General features: G+C 36.4%; 1 protein-coding gene across 5 annotated transcripts in view; it reads left to right on the forward strand.

Annotated features, from left to right (window-relative positions):
- Positions 1–13705, forward strand: part of LOC110443638 — a 74226-nt gene extending 60521 nt beyond the window's left edge. For all 5 annotated transcript variants that reach the window (XM_021487979.1, XM_021487978.1, XM_021487980.1 and 2 more), the window contains 3 exons: positions 1061–1103; positions 3020–3090; positions 12069–13705. In XM_021487979.1, the coding sequence (XP_021343654.1) occupies positions 1061–1103; positions 3020–3090; positions 12069–12377 (423 nt within the window). In that variant the 3' untranslated portion in view covers positions 12378–13705. The remainder of the gene's footprint in view (positions 1–1060; positions 1104–3019; positions 3091–12068) is intronic.
- Positions 13706–21575: the final 7870 nt, after the last annotated feature.

A 21575-nucleotide genomic window follows, 5' to 3' on the forward strand; every position in this document is an offset into this window, starting at 1 on the left:
AACTTACGTCGAATTGGGGCGGGTTATATTCCCGAAGATGCGGGCAACTAATGCTGGGCCATCAAAGATATCGTACTGTTAGAAAGAAAACAAAGGAGTCAACATCGTATCTGCACACAAGGACATAATTGTTGATACGAAATAAATACAGCAACAGAGTATTTCATAAATAAAAATTGTCCCTGTTCGAGGGTTTGTTACGTTAGCGTAAATAAACCTGTCACGAACGTTATATGTTTTACGTTCGAAATTTAAAAAAAATGCGTTGTGGGAGATTTTTTCAAAATGACACTCATGTGTACTGCTTTGAAGTGAATATTGTATTTAAAGTAGGTAATAGTAATTCTAAAAATAATCACCAAGCTAGGATTTCGTCGTATTTTCAGATCTAGCGATTGGACATACTTCGGCAAAAGATCTTTGTTGTAAATGCGTCTATTATTCTAACGCCATATTTCTCAGGATAGGAATTCACAAAACGTCCAACATTTTTGTTTAATTTTGTCTAAATGTATATTCTTAATATATATAGTAAACCCGCGATATCAGATTCCGACCCGGGAAGAAATCTCTGTTATTTGACCGATTTTCACCATTTCGTTATTTCGTTTTTTCACCTCGAGATCTCAGTTCCCGTTGTTTTTTTGGCAAAAAAGACGAGAATTAACAAACCTTTATTCTATTCTTTCGTGATTTTGTCCCAAAGAGACGAAACAATGAGAGTACAAAGTAACTTATTGTCGACTTTCCGGGGCGAAAAAACAAAACAACGAAATGGCACATATCAGTCAACGGCTAGGGTAGTGAAACTCAAACACATTATAAAAGAAATACATCTACTTGTTGTTATATATACATATACATGTACATGTATAAACATATAAAATATGTCAGTTCTGTATAAAAAAACGAGAAGAAAAAAAACTGAAAAAGGGCGCGAAAATTGATAGCACTTAAACTTTAACGTATCACGTAAAAAATCGATTTTTTATGAGAGTTTAACGCCTTACGGAGATGGGAAATTCAAGCTTACCAATGATATTTACTTTTGTCTTTTCAGAAATCGAAATCAAAGAAAGAAAAGAAAAAGTCCGGAGATTCAGGTGAGTAAGGCTGCCAACAAATCTTAACCTAGAAGACTTTAATCGACCGAAAACTTTCGTTTATAATATATATATTAAAAGAAATAATCAAAAAGGAAACAGAAAGAAGACTGTCATACCCTGCTATTTCACGAAATGGTTTGCATACGTATCTCAGTTGTAAAAAAAAGGTATAGACCGAAAACAAAACCGAAACAAATCACAATATATCAAAAAATACTATGTAACGTCGTCCTATTTCAAAAATTGGTGTATCAGTTCTTCGCGATAGCACGCGCTCTTATTGATTTTTCTTCGATATTGTTCAAATAGCAAAACCTCCAGTCACTTAATCTTTTTTAACTTGGTAACTTAGCTGATTGTTTATGCTGATTATTTTCAAACCAGTCTTTTCGAATCTTTAACCATCCGAAATCCTTTGTATTATCAATTACTTTTAGAGCAAAAAGTGTTTAGTTGTCTATTTATAAATTGTGATGAAGACAAGAAGGGGGAGTATTTTTGAATAGTCTTCGATAAAAAGAATGTACATGTACAATTTATAGTTGTATATTTACATTTGTGCTTCAACCCACTATATGAACAGTACCAGCAGAAATGCATTTCATTTGAATATGAAAGCAAAACATTCTCGTAACGTAACGTTTACACGTGGTTTACGTATGACGTCATCAATTAACCTTGTTCAATGAGAGTCGTGTCGCTTCGGATAACATGGAGACTGCCCCTGCGTCAAACGCTCAAATGACAACGGTAAATTATTGGTGCCAATTTGATTTAAATAGGGCTGTTCCGCCAATGTCGTTTAAAGGACAACGCATTTACAAAACGCCGTAATAAATTATGTTTTTAAAAACAAATAAAATTCAGCAACTGTTCTATATTAAAAATATAAATATATGGATTGAACAGCGTTTTTTTATTTATTTTCATGCCGGTATAAACGCAAACCGATTTTCGTTCATACCGGCATGAAAATTAAATAAAAAACGCCATTCAATCCCTATTTGGCAGCGGAACGCGCAATTTGAGATATTTGAGCGTCTCCTATTTATTACATGTATCAGTTCTACGGAGTTTCAACTGTTTAAACACCAAACACCTGGCACGTCCTTAAATGACCATAATAGGACATAAAACACAGACAAACCTAACCAAACTGTTTAAGGACTTACTTAATTTTGAATTTTGAATATATTTTGAGTTTTGCACACATAGATTACATTACATGGCCATATCATGATGCACGTCTTCCATTGTCAAAATACAATACAGACGTTTAATGTTTTTAATAAATGATCAAACGGCAACATCTTTATTTGTGGTCTTCTTTTCATTCTGGCGTGAAATGTTTTGAACAGTCGAAGATATTTTGGGAAAACTTGCGTACATAATATCACTATTAAATATACAGTGTTCAATGTTCCCCGTTCGTGGTCTTTCATGTTATGTCAATTGTCATTTTCTGATTAAATAGGCAATGAAGCAGTAGGGTAGATTTAACATCTTAGTTTTTCGTATCGAATATTCACATTTTTTTAACGTTTAAAAGACCGAAAATGGATTACTTTAAAAATTGGTTCAGTTTCACCATGGAATTAGATTGGAGGGAAAGGCAACTGCCTCTTCGGTATAGGAAATATGACCTGAGCACTCTGACGTTGCGAGAAACTGCGAGAAAGCGCGAGAGTTTACGTGCTTTGGGGGGGAAAAAACGCCGCTTCAATCTTTTTGGAAATTGATTGCCGGTGACAAATGATACATTGTTATTTTTTCTGTCGCCAGCTCAGAGTTTATATTTCAAAAGGCTACCGAAATATAAGGGAATATTTGAATACATGACATTCTTGCAGATATATGATATTTATTTATACCAATGTGCAACCCGAATTATATTTTGTTTACTTTTAATGCAGGAAGGAAAGGATCTCGACGAGGTTCCGGTCGGTCAGGCGCAGTTAGAGAACTCATATCGAGGCTCTTCCGGGTAAGTACGGTAACTCTGCTATCGTCAAGTAACATACTTAATAGTATGAGATAAACATATTTTGTTTCGGAATCTTTAAACATTTAACCGGTTGTGTGTTAGGTCAGTACCGGAAAACTGGAACAAGTCGTACGTCAGGGCATTCTCTTAAAGGCAACAAATGTTCAGCGGGAAAATATCGATCAGTAAGCCCAGCATCGATTTTTATAAAATTAAGGAAAATGAGGTGAGGGGAAACACCATTAAGTACATAAAATATAACAAGCTATTGAACAACACACAGTTTAGTTTCGTATCTAGCTGTTCGACTATCCTCCGGTACTTAGTCTTAGACACGTCGGCAGAGGTAATAGGTCGTGGTTACAAAACTTACACCATCTACACTGACTTGCATAACCGTTCGATACAGTACCACGTAAAAGAGTCCAGTTTTCGAAAAGAAAACTATATAGCATAACATGCAAAACTTTGTCATTGACAGAAGTCACATCAGGGATTGCACAAGGACAGGTGTTTTGCCACTCTTGTTTCAGTTCGTAATCTATATCCACAATCTCCGAAGGGTAGTGGACTCTATAGCTTACCTGTTCGCTCGCTGATGATACGAAGCTTTTTTCCCAATTCGTTCGAAAACCGAGGACCGAAATATCCTACATGATGACAAAAACAGTCAAAGATGGAGCGCTACCTGTCTACTCAAATTTTATCTAAGTAAATGCAAAAATACGCACATAAGGAAACATATACATTTGTCCTAGATAAAATGTCTGTCACGCATGAAACCTCGTTTGAACAAGATATCCGTCAGTCAAAAGATACCAAAAGGACACCGGAGTCACCACTGACTACCATCTCAAATTCCAGGAATATGTATGTGAGAAAATCAGGGAAGCCAATGCAATTGGACCAATTTCCAGCGATTCGACAAAGGACTATTCAAAATACGATAAAAACACCTGGTAGGACAAATCGGTAAGGTCCTCGTACAAAATCAAATATATAGAGGAAAATAGACAGAGTACAGAGAAAAGCTACCAAACAAAACCACTGCCTGGATTCCAGATCTATCTTGCCACTGCTAAGGGAGATAAAAAAAATCTGAAGCTATCAACGCTATCGTATAGACGACACTCGCTGACATAAATAAAATAACTGAAGATCTAGTGGTGGTCGGGTGACGCAGTGGATAGCGCTCTAGCCTTTCATCATAATTGTTGTAAAGTTAAAGGTTATATGAATATTCAAGACCACACAAGGTATATACGACTGCAAGGCATGCACGTTTGTGAAAATGTGAAATAATGTAACGGAAAGAAACAGCAATAGATCTAGGTCACGTACAGGTATTTCATATCAGTGAAAGATTTTAACAGCATAAAGTCTCCGGTTTACTTTATCGGGAAATCAGTGGCTAGACTAAATCAGATTTTTCTGACTAACGAAGTACTGGTTTACCATTTAGTGTCCGTATCAAGGTTCCGTTTTCCTTTAAATCACAGAGTCCGGTCTTACGAGGCTCCGTTGTGCTGAACTTTGATATTACGGCGAGTCTTTTCGCATTTCACCGATCGAACCATTCGAAAAGCTTGTAAAAACTAGATACGAAATGTACACATAATGTCGATTTCCAGAGATCAGATAACGTGACCTGTTTGACATGAAATGTACATTTCTGTGTGTCAGACGCTGGACCATATACATCAGCCGCATACGTCATAGAATCAGAAATCGATGTCAGTTTGAGATATATTTGATTAAGCTGTCAGAAATACACGCTAGTTGAATGATTTCATTCTTATATGTAAATACTTTTGAGAGCGAATTCATCATTGTGACAGGGCTTAGAGCTAATTCTGAAAGCTCAACATTGGGGAATATATATAAGTTACAACAAGATTACGTACTTGAGTCTGACCGACCAAAGGCACTACAGTTTAAGATAATAATAAATGAGCAAATTCATAAATCTTTGACTGCGAAAAACTTTGAAACTCGGAAATGGCGTGTGTTTTTGTAGGAAACGGAGATCATGTCTGCGGAACGAAATTACATTTTACGTAAATATAGGAGGTTTTTAAAAGAAAAAATATCCATCTTTCAAACGGTACTACGCATATTTGTACATCAACTAGAAATGTGGTTTTTGATGCAAGCAAGTAAGTAAGGATCGATTTTTCGAGAGCTTTCCTCTCTTCTCGTACATTATCATCATAGGGGGTTGCTTTTTTACCGAAAAACGTGTAAAATTACTCTGAACACCTTAGTTTAGGTCTAAATATAGCTCTAATAAATCTTCAGGTCCCTGTGGTCGCTCAGATAGGACTCAATGCTATAGGTCACGTGTCTCAATGACGCGTTACCGGACTAGGACTCAAAATTGAAGAGCACGTGTCTCAACGACTCGTTCCCGGACTAGCCCCCAGATAAGACTCAAAATTGAAGAGCACGTGTCTCAACGATTCGTTACCGGACTAGTACCTCAGATAGGACTCAAATTGTAGATCACATGTCTCAATGACTCGTTACCGGACTAGTCCCTCAGATAGGACTCACAATTGTAGATCACGTGTCTCAATGACTCGGTATCGGACCAGTCCCTCAGATCGGACTCAAAATTGTAGATCACGTGTCTCAATGCCTCGTTCCCGGACTAGTCCCTCAGATAGGACTCAAAATTGTAGATCCCGTGTCTCAATGCCTCGTTACCGGACTAGTCCCTCAGATACGACTAAAAATTGTAGATCACGTGTCCCAATGACTCGTTACCGGACTAGTCCCTCAGATACGACTAAAAATTGTAGATCACGTGTCCCAATGACTCGTTCCTGGACAAGTCCCTCAGAAAGGACTCCAAATTGTAGATCACGTGTCTCAATGACTCGGTATCGGACTAGTCCCTCAGATAGGACTCAAAATTGTAGATCACGTGTCTGAATGACTCGTTACCGGACTAGTCCCTCAGATAGCACTCAAAATTGTAGATCACGTGTCTTAATGACTCGTTACCGGACTAGTCCCTCAGATACGACTCAAAATTGTAGATCACGTGTCCCAATGACTCGTTACCGGACTAGTCCCTCAAAAACGACTCAAAATTGTAGATCACGTGTCTCAATGACTCGGTATCGGACCAGTCCCTCAGATAGGACTCAAAATTGTAGATCACGTGTCTCAATGACTCGGTATCGGACCAGTCCCTCAGATAGGACTCAAAATTGTAGATCACGTGTCTCAATGACTCGTTACCGGACTAGTCCCTCAGATAGGACTCAAAATTGTAGATCACGTGTCTTAATGACTCGTTACCGGACTAGTCCCTCGGATAGGACTTAAAGCTCTAGGTCTTCTAACACGTCTTTATTTCAACATCCTACTCAAGTTTGACTCAATGCAACTTACCAAATGTAACCTGTTTCATTTTCCGATGAATTTGACCAGATTAACGTTGAATGTGCGTCTTATTTTGCGAAGGAAGATAACTATTGACTTGTTTAAACAAAGAAGATACCATGCACTTGATGAGATTTTACATTTTGATTGAAGCTACACAAGAAATTGTTCAATACACCAAAAAACGATCAATCAGCAAAATAGTATCAGCTCGCGGTTGCTAGCGGTAGTGACAAGTCATGTACTGCCCTAGAAATTCTCCCTCCAGCTACCCATTCTGCCTCTTGTGTCAGTATCAGCCCCCGGTACAACGTAATTCCATGTGGACCCGTCTTATATGAAATGCCGTCGAACAGAAAACTGCCATATCAAATTATTTCGTCCTTTCAAGCAATGTCTGGTTTCCTGTCTAATTCGACATTCAATTAGTGCATCTTCAAATTTCAGAAGGTGTAGAACCTTGAAATTTAGCGGCTCTCCACTTCGAGCTAGTAAAAAGATGTCTGTCGTAGACTCACAGCGGAGCCTGCGCACCTCGTCTAGACATTATTCTTCCGCGACGACGCGTTAGAAAATTTGATATCTTATGAATTCATCAACAAAACTTAAAAATGACATTTAATATCTGATTTTGTGTTTTGTTTCTAAATAATTTGACTGTATTAAACTATAAACGTACACCAACATGTTGTATGATGGTCCTTCATTGACGGAGGGCCAAGTGAGCTTATGCCGTGGTGCGGCGTCCGTCGTCTGTTCATCCGTCGTCCGTCCGTCGTCAATATTTTATTTTAAACAACTTCTGAATAACCAAAATGCCCAGGGTGATGATATTTGGCCAGTAGCATGCTTGGATGAGGGGCTACCGAGTTTGTTTAAATGAATTACCTTCATCCATTTTCAATGTCACAGGCCACATATGTTTAAATCTTATAATAGGTTCCTATGAATCAAACCCTGATAATCTGCCTGTAGCTATATTTTAGTCCACTTTTAAGATTACAAGTGTGAAATTAATACCAGGTGAGCGATCAGGACCATTGGGCCTCTTATTTACATTACGTCAATGCGTAGACATGTACAAGCTCCAGAACATAGGGCAAACTATCAGAAGAATGGAATTCACAAGTTCCAATTATTGATAAAAACACACTTTGATTGAAATATAAGGTTCGAATCTTGCTTTGGTCGATTTCATGGGGTGATGAATTGAGTTGGTCTTCACAGTTCCTTAATGTTTTCTTCAAGGCCAACTCAATTCATCTACCCATGAAATCGAGCAAAGCTAGATTCAATCCTTAATTAGAGTTTGTAATACTGTAACAGACGTTCACTTCAACAACAAGCGTTCAACCGATTAAGCCAGCAAGGATTAGATTCCGAGTCCCTTGTATCCCTGAATCACCGTCACCGATGTTTACACATGTTAGACATAAATCTGGTAAAAATATCATGATACCACCTTCTGTAACGAAAAAAGGATTACTTAGACTAGAGTATGGCTTGTACTATTACCATTGTTTATTCTATTTATTTATTTATCTATAAATACATGTACATATACATTACACAATAGTATTTGGAAGATCGTGGAATTGCTGAAATTTGTTGCATGAAGGGACAGGTACTTTCAATAAATGAATAAATATTTCATAAATTCTGCTTTTAATTACACAAAACACAAAAATACCACAAGATTACTTTGCTATTCGGTGAATACTTAATGTATGTCATAATTTCCTATGGACATATGTCATATTGTGCTGTCTGTTGTTTCACGTCCTATTAACAGTAACGGACGTAGCGTCAGATGTTGACGAACAACAGTGTAACACACTTTTAACGTCATTTCGTTTTAGGTTTGACGTTTGTGGCACACGACCGGCTTTGTAAAACACGTGCTTTCAGAGCTATTGGAATGAAAATAGACATATGTAAAGCCTAATTATTTGACATTCATATGGTCACGGTTTGTATATGACAAGTGTAACCAATTTTGACAATGATCGAGTTGAACGTGAAGATAACGGTTAAGAAGTGAAAGAAAAATATGATAAAATAACGCTACCCGTATAAGTACAATCTGCTACCTTAATATCAACGATGATATGTACATGTAAGTTATAAAGCACATATTAATTAATAGAATAACATGCATATATTAAAATAATCCGTATTTTTTATTTGATTGAAGTCCGAGAATGAAAGCGCGCTCCGATTATAAGTTACATTGTATTATGACGTGATGTCATTTGTCATTTAGTCACACATTGACATTGGTGTTGTTAACCTCAGAGTTATTACACTGTTCACGCATTCCAATAAATAAATTTGAAAAATCACATACAAGATTGAATTTCGCTCATTACATTTTCCACACAGGCTAAAATGTCTAAATGTTCTCCTCCTTCAACTGTAATTTGTAATTGTGCAACCTGCTGTCCGTCAAAACGTACAACAATGGTTACTTTACCCCCACCCCCATCTGCGATATTGCAGGGGTTAGGCTAACTTACGCTCTCTGTGACCCTGGAATTTGTCATGAAAAATTTGAAGGCTCAGTGTACGTCACCTTGTAGATGAGACGAGAAGACTAGTTTGATACTTTGATGTACATTAAAAGAATTGCTCGGTCGCGTAACGGTAAAATTGACTGACTTTGTAGTTGGGTGTCGCATCTCTGTACTCCATTTTGTACATTGTAATGTATCTGAGGAACCCAATAAACATGAAATTTGTAAACTTCAAATGCCCTGGTATCGGCCTATCGATTGGTCAGATTTTTTTTCTACCTGAGACCGATCAAATTGCTAGCCGCGTGCCTTCAATTTTGCTTTGACATATTCCAGGGGTACAGAGAGCGTAAGTGAACGTAAACCCTGGAGTTTTGAGGATGCTTTGACCTCGCCAGGTCAAAATATAGGCCTTCTACCACCTCCCAACCGGTCTGGAAAGAGTTTCCCAGTCATTTTCAATACATTCAACAGCTAGTAATCACTAAGCTATGATGTGCTAGTGTTCTTGTTTTGTTTAGGACAGGAGATTAGAAATAGGCAGTAGGATTGATATTTGTGACAAGGGAGTTGGATTGGTCCATGTGACTGGCAGGTGACAATAGCTGTGCAGGATTGATCTACTGTATGTTGCAGGAATATGACAAACGTCGGTGGGGTTGATATCATTGTGACAGAAGGGTGACAATAGTCGTAGGGATTGATATCATTGTGACAGGAGGGTGACAATAGTCGGTGGGATTGATATCATTGTGACAGGAGAGTGACAAAAGTCGGTTGGATTGAAATCATAGTGAAAGGAGGTGACACTATTCGATTATATTGTGTGTGTTTGGGGGGGTTGTTACGCTTCCCGATTATCACCAGTTGTACCAAATTCTGATCCACTTGTGACTTTCAATGTTTGAAAATAATTTACAGATAATTTCAACAATTAAAACACCAACGCGTCTTCGTGTGTTCACATTATAAAACATAGCGCATGCTTATTAGTATCTACCAATATTCTTGCTGCGCCCATGTAGAACAAGCATCCAACTACCAGCATCCGCATCAAAGTATTACGTCACAAAAAGAGAATGACGTCATTGTGACATCATACGGGATACTTTTACTCTAAAATTCCTGCTTTTTTAACCTATGGAAAATGCTTCTTTGTGTCGAATGTACCTGTTTTCTGTAAATCAAAGTTGTAGAAAATTTGTTTTTGTTATATTTAGAAATATGCAAAAAAAGACGTGTCTTACACGGTCAATTTCCTATCTTGCACACCTTAAGATGATGTGGAAAACTATTACAACGATTCAACCATTTCCTTACAATTTTATAGTAAAAAATTACACGCGGTTTCGTCATCTTTTGCTTCCAATACACAGAGCTGAGTCATTGATGTATTTATAAGATATCCCTCTCTGCGTTTTCCTTTAAAGTGATTGACGTAACGTCATCATTCACCACGTAGTGATTTTTTTCTTACCAATATGTGCAAATAAAATCAATTCCCCACATGTTATTATTAAAGCCATCGACATCAAATTATCCTCAATGTTGTGGGATGTTTTCAAATTTAAAGTACCGATATTATACATATTTTTGTCTCTCCATTAAGAAGATATCACCTTTTCCCGCTAAAACCAGTTATTTCATTCACTCTGCTTATGCAAAAATTATGAAAAACTAAATCGTTAAATAAATGCCACATCCTTCAAACACAATATGTCGGAAATTTGAAAACGGATAATTAGAAAATTTACATAAAATGAAACCCTGAGATATTTTTAATACGTATGCATGTTTTGGCTGTTATTGCGTGTAAAAAACAACCATAGGACATTCACTAAAAATGTTAAATTTTGTTCATAAACAAAACAAGAAAATGACGTTCGAATTAATGTTTTCGACGCAAAACAATGTAGCGTTACATGACGGCTAGACATGGGGAAATCAATGCTGTGCAGCGGTGTTAGGGCACACGATATATCTAAGTTATGCTTCAAAAAGCTGAGTCAGAGAACTTGCCAATGCATGTTTTTTCATTAAAACAAACGGATGTGTCATTTCATTCGAAAGTCACAAATATGTTGTTTTTTTTTAAATGTCGCATTTTACGGACCGTTACATAACGGCTAGACCCAGTAATATCTTAATTACCCAAATACTGTCGCTCTAATTTCTATCAACTTTTGCAGATTGTTTGAATAGATTAAGAACTTGCACCAAACCGAATCCAGGCAAACGACATAACATATTCATCTAGAAATCATATTGCGAATGAACGCACATTTTGAACAACTAAAAACATTACACAAATGATACAAGTGGGTTTCCTGTATTTTTTGCAACTTTCAAAAATGATATCGACTTTCAAGTATCATGTTATTCAAGAAAACATTGTTATATAGCTTTAAAATTCAAACATCTGCAGAATGGGCCCATATTTTACTTTTAAATATTCATTTATTTAAACGCGTAACCCGTTTATGTTACACATTACATTGGAGTAATGGCGAATTTTGACGTTATATCGGTGATTATTAGGTTGCACTCGAAACTTTTATATATTCTAATGAAATATTCAGGTAGATAAAAAAAATCTGAATAAGATGGTATATAATAACATATATATTTGATCCTTATTCAGATTTTATATAGCGCTGATGTAGCGAAATCCGCGACTTTTCGTATGTGCGTCAACATCTGCCGTTACGTCACGGTCATTTAAGGGCGTGTCAGGTTTTGGTGGTGGAGGAAAACCGGAGTACCAAGAGAAAAACCACCGACCTGCGACCAGTACCTAGCGACTGCAAACGTAGACCTCGAACCCGCGTCCCAGTGGTGGAAGGCTAGTGGTCATTGACAGTCAGACGCCTTAACCACCGCGGCCTCCGGGATCCGTGGCGTCATACAATGATAATGAAATGACGTCACTTTCTTTCAGATTGTATGATTACTTTACGATGGAGACGATAGATAATGGATAAAGAGGAGGAAAACATTTTTTTTGATGGAAGCTCATTATGAACGTCTGTAAATAATAACGTTTTTCATTGTGAACATTTTTCATTTTCCTTTTAGCGGGAAGACATGGACACCCCGGCAGAAGGTAGTAACGGTATTGGACACTCACCAGTCGACAAGGAGACATCGGACAAACCGTCACCAGATAAAACGAAACCAAAGCAGAATAAATCCCATAGACGACCTCATTTTAAAAATCTTTTGTTTCAAAAGAAAAAAAAGTATCAAGTTTCAACCGAGGCTCTTGCCACGGACGAAAATTCAAGGGACAAAATCAAGAAGAGACAAAAAGTTAGCCGAGCTAATAGTTTCGGAAAATCTCTCAGAAACATTCTGTCCTGTTCATCGTCCGTTACAACAGTGTAGACGTCTCATCGTCCGTTACAACAGTGCTTATGTGTTAACATCAAACAAATTTTGTATTTTCTCACAGTTATTTGCATTTAAAACAAACCTAGTGTCAATTCAGATTAGTCATTTTACGCTTGAATTACCCAAAATCCTAGCCGAGCATGCGCCGTTTCCATGGAGTAAAATTTCGAACCTATGTCAGCATTTGCGTTTCAGATGTTTCGTCTTGTGGACCAAAAGAGGTAACCTTGTGTTAGATAGTCAGTGCCACAAAATGAACTAAATGCAGATATTTTCAAGTTCGTTTTGAATTTATAGTGAATATACCTAATATGTGAGAACACACGTCAAATTGTGTCTCGTCATAATTTCTTTGGAAAAAAGGCAAAAAAAGGATATGGTGAGTCGTAAATATGAAAACATTCTCAAGCAGGAAGTACGAACGAACTTGTGGATAAACTATTAAATTCTCAAGGGTACATGAAAAAATCTAACAGATACTAAATATAAGCAGTGAACTTTTAAAAAAAATCTCTGGTTTCATATTCTTTTAATGTGATTGCAATAATGTAAATAATGTACATGTAACATGGTCAGTGTTATTTATCACAATTTAGGTGTAAAAGGAAAGAAACGACTGTGAGGAATTTATTACTTGTCGATCGTAAACAGCGAGCATTCCCTGTGAAACTTGTTTAATAGTTTATAAAAAGTAAATGTGAACTCAGAAATTGGTTTCACTTTTTCTGCTACTGGGATACGCTTATGGCCCCTGTAAAATATGTCGCCGTTATCCTGTGTGTGTGTGTGTGTAAATATATATTTGTATTTCTAATGAATGAGTTCAAAAATCTCTATTTTTGTAACAATATAATTGTACAGAAGTCACCGAAGATGTTTTCATATAAAATTGGTATACGGAAATTGCCGAAGATCTTGTTCGTATAACCGAGATTTATCGAAGAGCTGTTACGTACGAAAGGTTAAAATTGATAGTGAATAGGCCTTAAAAACCACAATTGAATCAGTTCAAGTTGCAGGAATAAAGTGAGGTTTTTTTTAATCTTCAAAAACGAAAATGATATATTCAGGCAAAAATATATCACTTTATTAAATCTGCTGCCTGCGGTTTTATAGTTGTAATTCCTCTAAAATTATTTGTATTTCACGAAATCAATTTTTTAAATATTTATGAATAAGTACGATGTAAAATTAATATGACTAAAGAATTGTCAACTTATTTCTTTAAGTTAATTCCTTTATGAAATCTTTCTTTTATTATATATAGGGGAAAAAGACAATTTTCATACCTTTTATACAAAAATCGAGAAAAAATATCTATATTTCTATTTTCTACGTTCATATTAAAATGAATATGAAATTGTTGTTACGACAACTTATGTATGTTTGTGGTGTTTTGTCGGTATAATTTCACACGGAGTCAATTTGTCATCAGAATGGCCGTTATACAATGTAGTAGGTAGCCGTGTTGAATATAAATCTATTCGACTATTTTCTTGCTCTAAAAGAATCTAGAAAGTGTGAACACGTTTATATGATTCATATTGCTATCCTAAACGTAAAAGGGGAGATAAGTTGATCTGAACTGTGAGTGTTGCATAGCAACAAAAAATATGGCGCTTTTCATGTAAGCTTCTCAGACCTGATTTCATTGACGAAACATGTTTTATGTCATCTATGGTTTTTATGCTGGAAATATGAGTTCATATTAAATGCCTTGACTTCATATAATATATCATAAAATAATACAATATAATATAATTTGAGATAATAAAATTTAATATATATATCGAATATGAAACTATACATGTAATATGACCTCACATATGTTAAGTGAACACATGTAAATTTCTAAATTACGTTAACATGATGTAGAACAACTATATAATTATTTCACGTGACCTTTGAGTACATATCATGTGAACTACAGATGACGTCACTTTACCACGTGTGTAATAACTTCAGTATGACGTCACGATATACCAATGACATATCACGTTTATTTGTAACCTTGACCCTTGTATTGACGTGTGGAATCCTCCTTGCTCGTCAATGATCCTCCATGTTTAGTTTAGTTATGCGTGGTTCTAGTCCAGATCAAAGAGACGTATGAAGTGATCAGTAGTGGACGATGAGTCTTCAAACATCTCAGTAACATAGACGGTCTCGCACCTTTTGACATGTAGCACTGCCTTTCGTTTATATTTCATTGATGAAGTTTACTTTCAATATGTATTTTTTAAGCAAATGTGTTTGTCATAGCCATTTGTAGGATGATTATTTTTTTCACCACAGTCAGCATGGTATTTTAAGGATCCCTGTACCACTGACAAAAACTATATTCCGGCATCACTATAGCTTCGATAAATGACTCTGGGGGAAACACATACGTTGCGGGACAAATAAACAACACAGAATCAACTTTAGTGTCCTGAGTGGGAAAATAATAGGCGAGGCTAGACCAAGGTTCGAACACCGGACTTCAGATTGTTGTACTATCGGTCTTATCAATTGAGCAACCTAGTCAACGGAAGTGTCCTGGCAGCTATATCAAAAAAGAAGTTAAAGGGAGGTTACTGTTTGTACGAAAAACCAGTGTAGTGGGGCAGGGATCCTTAATAGAATCTAATATTACATCGAGTCTCTTATCAGTTTTATTCGCTCTTATCAAACAAGATTCTGATTTTTTACGGAAATCTTAAAACCAAACTTTCGACAAAATTATGATTTTGCCACTGTACGTAGTTTGCAATTTTTGAATATATTTTTTTTTTACATAAACACGAGATATCTCGATTTGCGCGAAAAATGTTTTCACATATTGAAAGATTTGAAAGCGAAAGTTTCAATAACAAACTTAATTTTTGTGGAAAATTTTAATGTCATATAAGTAAACTCAGTCTGAATCTTATTTTTACAGAAAGTAAGGCCTTCTGCTGTGAGTACTTCACTGTCTGCAAACGAGCGAAAAGGAATGTCTTTAGTCATGCGTGTCCCGTTAAACATTATTCAAATTCCTTATTCGAAGCATTGATGTTGATGTTCGTTTTTCTTATAGAGAACAATAATCACTGTTCCTGTGTCCTTTTCAATAATCGGATTTTTTAAATTTATATCGCAGATTGATTTTACGTTGTGTTGATGGTTCCGAGCCCCGACATCAAAGCCACATTTATATACAATATTATGTAACATTAATACATTACAGTTTTGCTCGCAAATTATTTTCAAATGTTTTGTACAAACATGGTTTTGTTTTAACATGTCTTCACAAAGAATAAAATGTCGTTTTCAAAATATGAAATTGTTTTCACATGATTTATATGTTCATAATGAGATAGCACGTGTCCCATTTCAGTTGAAAGTATTTAATGAAGGAGTGAAATCCGTCCGTTCTTTACGTTTCCCATTGCAGTACACTATCTAGTTCTGATATAACGTAGTTTGAATGAAAATTAATACTCAATGAATCACACACCGGTTCAAATATCAATAATTAGTTTAATTTGTTTAATGAATTCATAACTGCTCAGCATTACTCCATACAGTGACACATGAAAGTTGTGTCGGTCTATTAAGACAATAAGATCATACATTGACACGAAAGTTGTAACGGTCTATTAAGACAATAAGGCCATACTGTGACACACGAAAGTTTTAACGACCTATTAAGACCATCAGGCCATACAGTGACACGAAAATTTTAACGGCCTATTAAAACAATAAGATCATACAGTGACACATGAAAGTTTTAACGGTCTATTAAGACGATAAGATCATTCAGTGACACACGAAAGTTGTAACGGCCTATTAAGACGATAAGATCATACAGTGACACACGAAAGTTGTAACGGTCTATTAAGACAAGACGATAAGATCATTCAGTGACACACGAAAGTTGTAACGGCCTATTAAGACAATAAGATCATACAGTGACACTAGAAAGTTGTAACGGTCTATTAAGACGATAAGATCATACAGTGACACAAGAAAGTTGTAACGGCCTATTAAGACAATAAGAACATACAGTGACACACGAAAGTTGTAACGGTCTATTGAGACGATAAGATCATACAGTGACACATGAAAGTTGCAACGTTTTATTGAAACAATAAGGCCATACAGTGACACACGAAAGTTGTAACGGCCTATTAAGACAATAAGGCCATACAGTGACACACGAAAGTTGTAACGGTCTATCAAGACAATAAGACCATACAGTGACACACGAAAGTTGTAACGGTCTATTAAGACAATAAGATCATACAGTGACACGAAAGTCTTAACGGCCTATTAAGATAATAATATCATACAGTGACACACGAAAGTTTCAACGGCCTATTAAGATACAGTAATAAGATCATACAGTAACACGAAAGTTGTAACGGCCCATTAAGACAATAAGATCATACAGTGACACAAGAAAGTTGTAACGGTCTATTAAGATACAGTAATAAGATCATACAGTAACACGAAAGTTGTAACGGCTCATTATGACAATAAGATCATACAGTGACACACGAAAGTTGTAACGGCCTTTTAAGACAATAAGATCATACCGTGACACACGAAAGTTGTAACGGCCTATTAAGACGATAATGCCATACAGTGACACACGAAAGTTTTAACGGTCTATCAAGACAATAAGATCATACAGTGACACATAAACGTTGTAACGGTCTATTAAAACAATAAGACCATACAATGACACACGAAAGTTGTAACAGCCTATTAAGACAATAAGATCATACAGTGACACACGAAAGTTGTAACGGTATATTAAGACAATAAAGCCATACAGTGACACATGAAAGTTATAACGGTCTATTAAGACAATAAGATCATACAGTGACACGAACGTTTTAAAGGCCTATTCAGACCATAAGGCCATACAGTGACACACGAAAGTTTTAACGGTCTATGAACACAAAAAGATCATACAGTGACACGAAAGATTTAACGGCATATTTAGACCATCAGGCCATAAAGTGACACGAAAGTTGTAACGGCCTATTAAGACAATACGATCATACAGTGACACACGAAAGTTTTAACGACCTATTAAGACAATAATATCATACAGCGACACACGAAAGTTTTAACGTCCTATTAAGACAATAAGATCATAAGTGACACACGAAAGTTGTAAAGGCCTATTAAGACGATAATGCCATACAGAGACACACGAAAGTTCTAACGGCCTATTAAGACAAAAAGATCATACAGTGACACGAAAGATTTAACTGCATATTTAGACCATCAGGCCATAAAGTGACACGAAAGTTGTAAAGGCCTATTAAGACAATAAGGCCATACTGTGACACGAAAGTTTTAACGGTCTATGAACACAACCCGATCATACAGTGACACGACAGATTTAACGGCATATTTAGACCATCAGGCCATAAAGTGACACGAAAGTTGTAACGGCCTATTAAGACAATAAGGCCATACAGTGACACACGAAAGTTGTAACGACCTATTAAGACCATCAGGCCATACAGTGACACACGAAAGTTGTAACGGCCTATTAAGACCATAAGGCCATACAGAGACACACGAAATTTGTAACGGCCTATTAAGACAGAAAGATGATACGGTGACACGAAAGTTTTAACGGCTTATTAAGACAATCAGATCATACAGTGACACACGAAAGTTGTAACGGCCTATTAAGACAATAAGATCATACAGTGACACACGAAAGTTGTAACGGTATATTAAGACAATAAGATCATACAGTGACACGAACGTTTTAAAGGTCTATTCAGACCATAAGGCCATACAGTGACACACGAAAGTTTTAACGGTCTATGAACACAAAAAGATCATACAGTGACACGAAAGATTTAAATGCATATTTAGACCATCAGGCCATAAAGTGACACGAAAGTTGTAACGGCCTATTAGGACAAAAAGATCATACATTGACACACGAAAATTATAACGGTCTATTAAGACAATAAGATCATACAGTGACACACGAAAGTTTTAACGGCCTATTAAGACAATAATATCATACAGCGACACACGAAAGTTTTAACGGCCTATAAAGACAATAAGGCCATACAGTGACACAAGAAAGTTGTAACGGTCTATTGAAACAATAAGACCATACAGTAACACACGAAAGTTGTAACGGCCTATTAAGACAATAAGACCATACAGTGACACACGAAAGTTGTAACGGTCTTTTAAGACAAAAAGATCATACAGTGACACTAAAGTTGTAACGGCCTATTAAGACAATAAGGCCATAAAGTGACACACGAAAGTTGTAACGGTCCATTAAGACAATAAGGCCATACAGTGACACACGAAAGTTGCAACGTCCTATTAAGACAATAAGATCATAAAGTGACACACGAAAGTTGTAACGGTCCATTAAGACAATAAGGCCATACAGTGACACACGAAAGTTGCAACGTCCTATTAAGACAATAAGATCATAAAGTGACACACGAAAGTTGTAACGGCCTATTAAGACAAAAAGGCCATACAGTGACACACGAAAGTTGTAACGATCATACAGTGACACACGAAAGTTGTAACGGCCTATTAAGACAAAAAGGCCATACAGTGACACACGAAAGTTGTAACGGCCTATTAAGACTATCAGGCCCTACAGTGACACGAAAGTTTTAACGGCCTATTAAGATAATAAGATCATACAGTGACACACGAAAGTTGTAACGGCCTATTAAGATAATAAGATCATACAGTGAGACAAATGTTTTTAACAGCCTATTAAGACCATAAGGCCATACAGTGACACACGAAAGTTGTAACGGTCTATAAATGCAATAAGATCATACAGTGACACGAATGTTTTTAACAGCCTATTAAGACCATAAGGCCATACAGTGACACAGGAAAGTTGTAACGGTCTATTAAGACAATAAGGCCATACAGTGACACACGAAAGTTGCAGCGTCCTATTATGGACAATAAGGCCATACATTGACACACGAAAGTTGCAACGTCCTATTAAGACAATAAGGCCATACAGTGACACACGAAAGTTGTACCGGTCTATTAAGACAATAAGATCATACAGTGACACACGAAAATTGTAACGGCCTATTAAGACAATAAGGCCATACAGTGACACACGAAAGTTGTAACGGCCTATTGAGACTATCAGGCCATACAGTGACACGAAAGTTTTAACTGCCTATTAAGATAATAAGATCATACAGTGACACACGGAAGTTGTACCGGCCTATTAAGACAATAAGGCCATACAGTGACACGAAAGTTATAACGGTCTATTAAAACAATAAGATCATACAGTGACACACGAAAGTTATAACGGCCTATTAAGACAATAAGGATATACAGTGACACACGAAAGTTTTAACGACCTATTAAGACCATCAGGCCATACAGTGACACGAAAGTTTTAACTGTTTATTAAGACAATAAGATCATACAGTGACACACGAAAGTTGTAACGGCCTATTAAGACAATAAGGCCATACAGTGACACGAAAGTTTTAACGGTTTATTAAGACAATAAGATCATACAGTGACACACGAAAGTTGTAACGGCCTATTAAGACCATCAGGCCATACAATGACACGAAAGTTTAACGGTTTATTAAGACAATAAGATCATACAGTGACACGAAAGTTTTAACGGTTTATTAAGACAATAAGATCATACAGTGACACACGAAAGTTGTAACGGCCTATTAAGACCATCAGGCCATACAATGACACGAAAGTTTAACGGTTTATTAAGACAATAAGATCATACAGTGACACGAAAGTTTTAACGGTTTATTAAGACAATAAGATCATACAGTGACACACGAAAGTTGTAACGGCCTATTAAGACCATCAGGCCATACAATGACACGAAAGTTTAAACGGTTTATTAAGACAATAAGATCATACAGTGACACGAAAGTTTTAACGGTTTATTAAGACAATAAGATCATACAGTGACACACGAAAGTTGTAACGGCCTATTAAGACAATCAGGCCATACAGTGACACGAAAGTTTTAACGGTTTATTAAGACAATAAGATCATACAGTGACACACGAAAGTTGTAACGGCCTATTAAGACCATCAGGCCATACAATGACACGAAAGTTTTAACGGTTTATTAAGACAATAAGATCATACAGTGACACGAAAGTTTTAACGGTTTATTAAGACAATAAGATCATACAGTGACACACGAAAGTTGTAACGGCCTATTAAGACAATCAGGCCATACAATGACACGAAAGTTTTAACGGTTTATTAAGACAATAAGATCATACAGTGACACACGAAAGTTTTAACGGCCTATTAAGACAATCATAAGAGCATATAGTACAGAAACGAATACTGAGTTGCATCCCTTAGCCCTTAAAACCAAAACTAACTAGAGTTACTTCCCTTTGAATGACGTGCTGTTTTCCTATCGCTGTTACACAGCCTATGCAGAATTTAAAACCACATATATGATCACTCTTTCGTTTACCCTTTTTAAAAGTATTTCCCGTTTCTTCAATTTTCATGTTTATAAAAGATATCTACCAGTGTCCTCCACAAGAAACCAAGTAAATTATACTTAAGGATGCTCGTGCATCTGACAAAAACTCTTACCTTGGATAGGAAACTATTTTTACCGGCACGGCAATAGCTTCACCAAATTATTTCTCAAATGTCACCCATACCTGTCGTGCATCAAGTTTATGAAGAAGAAGAAAAATAAAGACGAAACAAACTAAAAAAATCAAAAGTGATATGATTGTAAAAAAAACTTGAAGTCAGACCGAGACCCTCGACCTCCGACCGTTATGCTGTTGATCCAGAGACATTTACGTCTCTGGTCGATCTAACCAACTTGACTACCTGATCAGCGGAGGTTCACTGGACAGCCCCTATACAGTTCTATCCAAAATCTAATTATAGGGGATAACTGTATGTATGAAACCCTAGAGTAGAATTCTCTTGTGTTTTACGTGAAGAGGAGGATACAGGGACCCTGAAGGAAATGCGCAAAAACTATATGTCATACCGAAATGAAGCCGGATCTTTTCCCCGGTCATTGAAGTGCGTGATTAGGTTTTGTGAAACGTATTAAATTGGCAAAAGGACAAGGTAGGCTATTGGGCAAATGATCATGAATTTCAAAATCATATCATAAGTGACACAATCGAAAATATATCACAAAAATGCCAATCGGAATCGTTT

This window comes from Mizuhopecten yessoensis, unplaced genomic scaffold (genome assembly GCF_002113885.1).
Source record: "Mizuhopecten yessoensis strain PY_sf001 unplaced genomic scaffold, ASM211388v2 scaffold716355, whole genome shotgun sequence".
Taxonomy (NCBI): domain Eukaryota; kingdom Metazoa; phylum Mollusca; class Bivalvia; order Pectinida; family Pectinidae; genus Mizuhopecten; species Mizuhopecten yessoensis.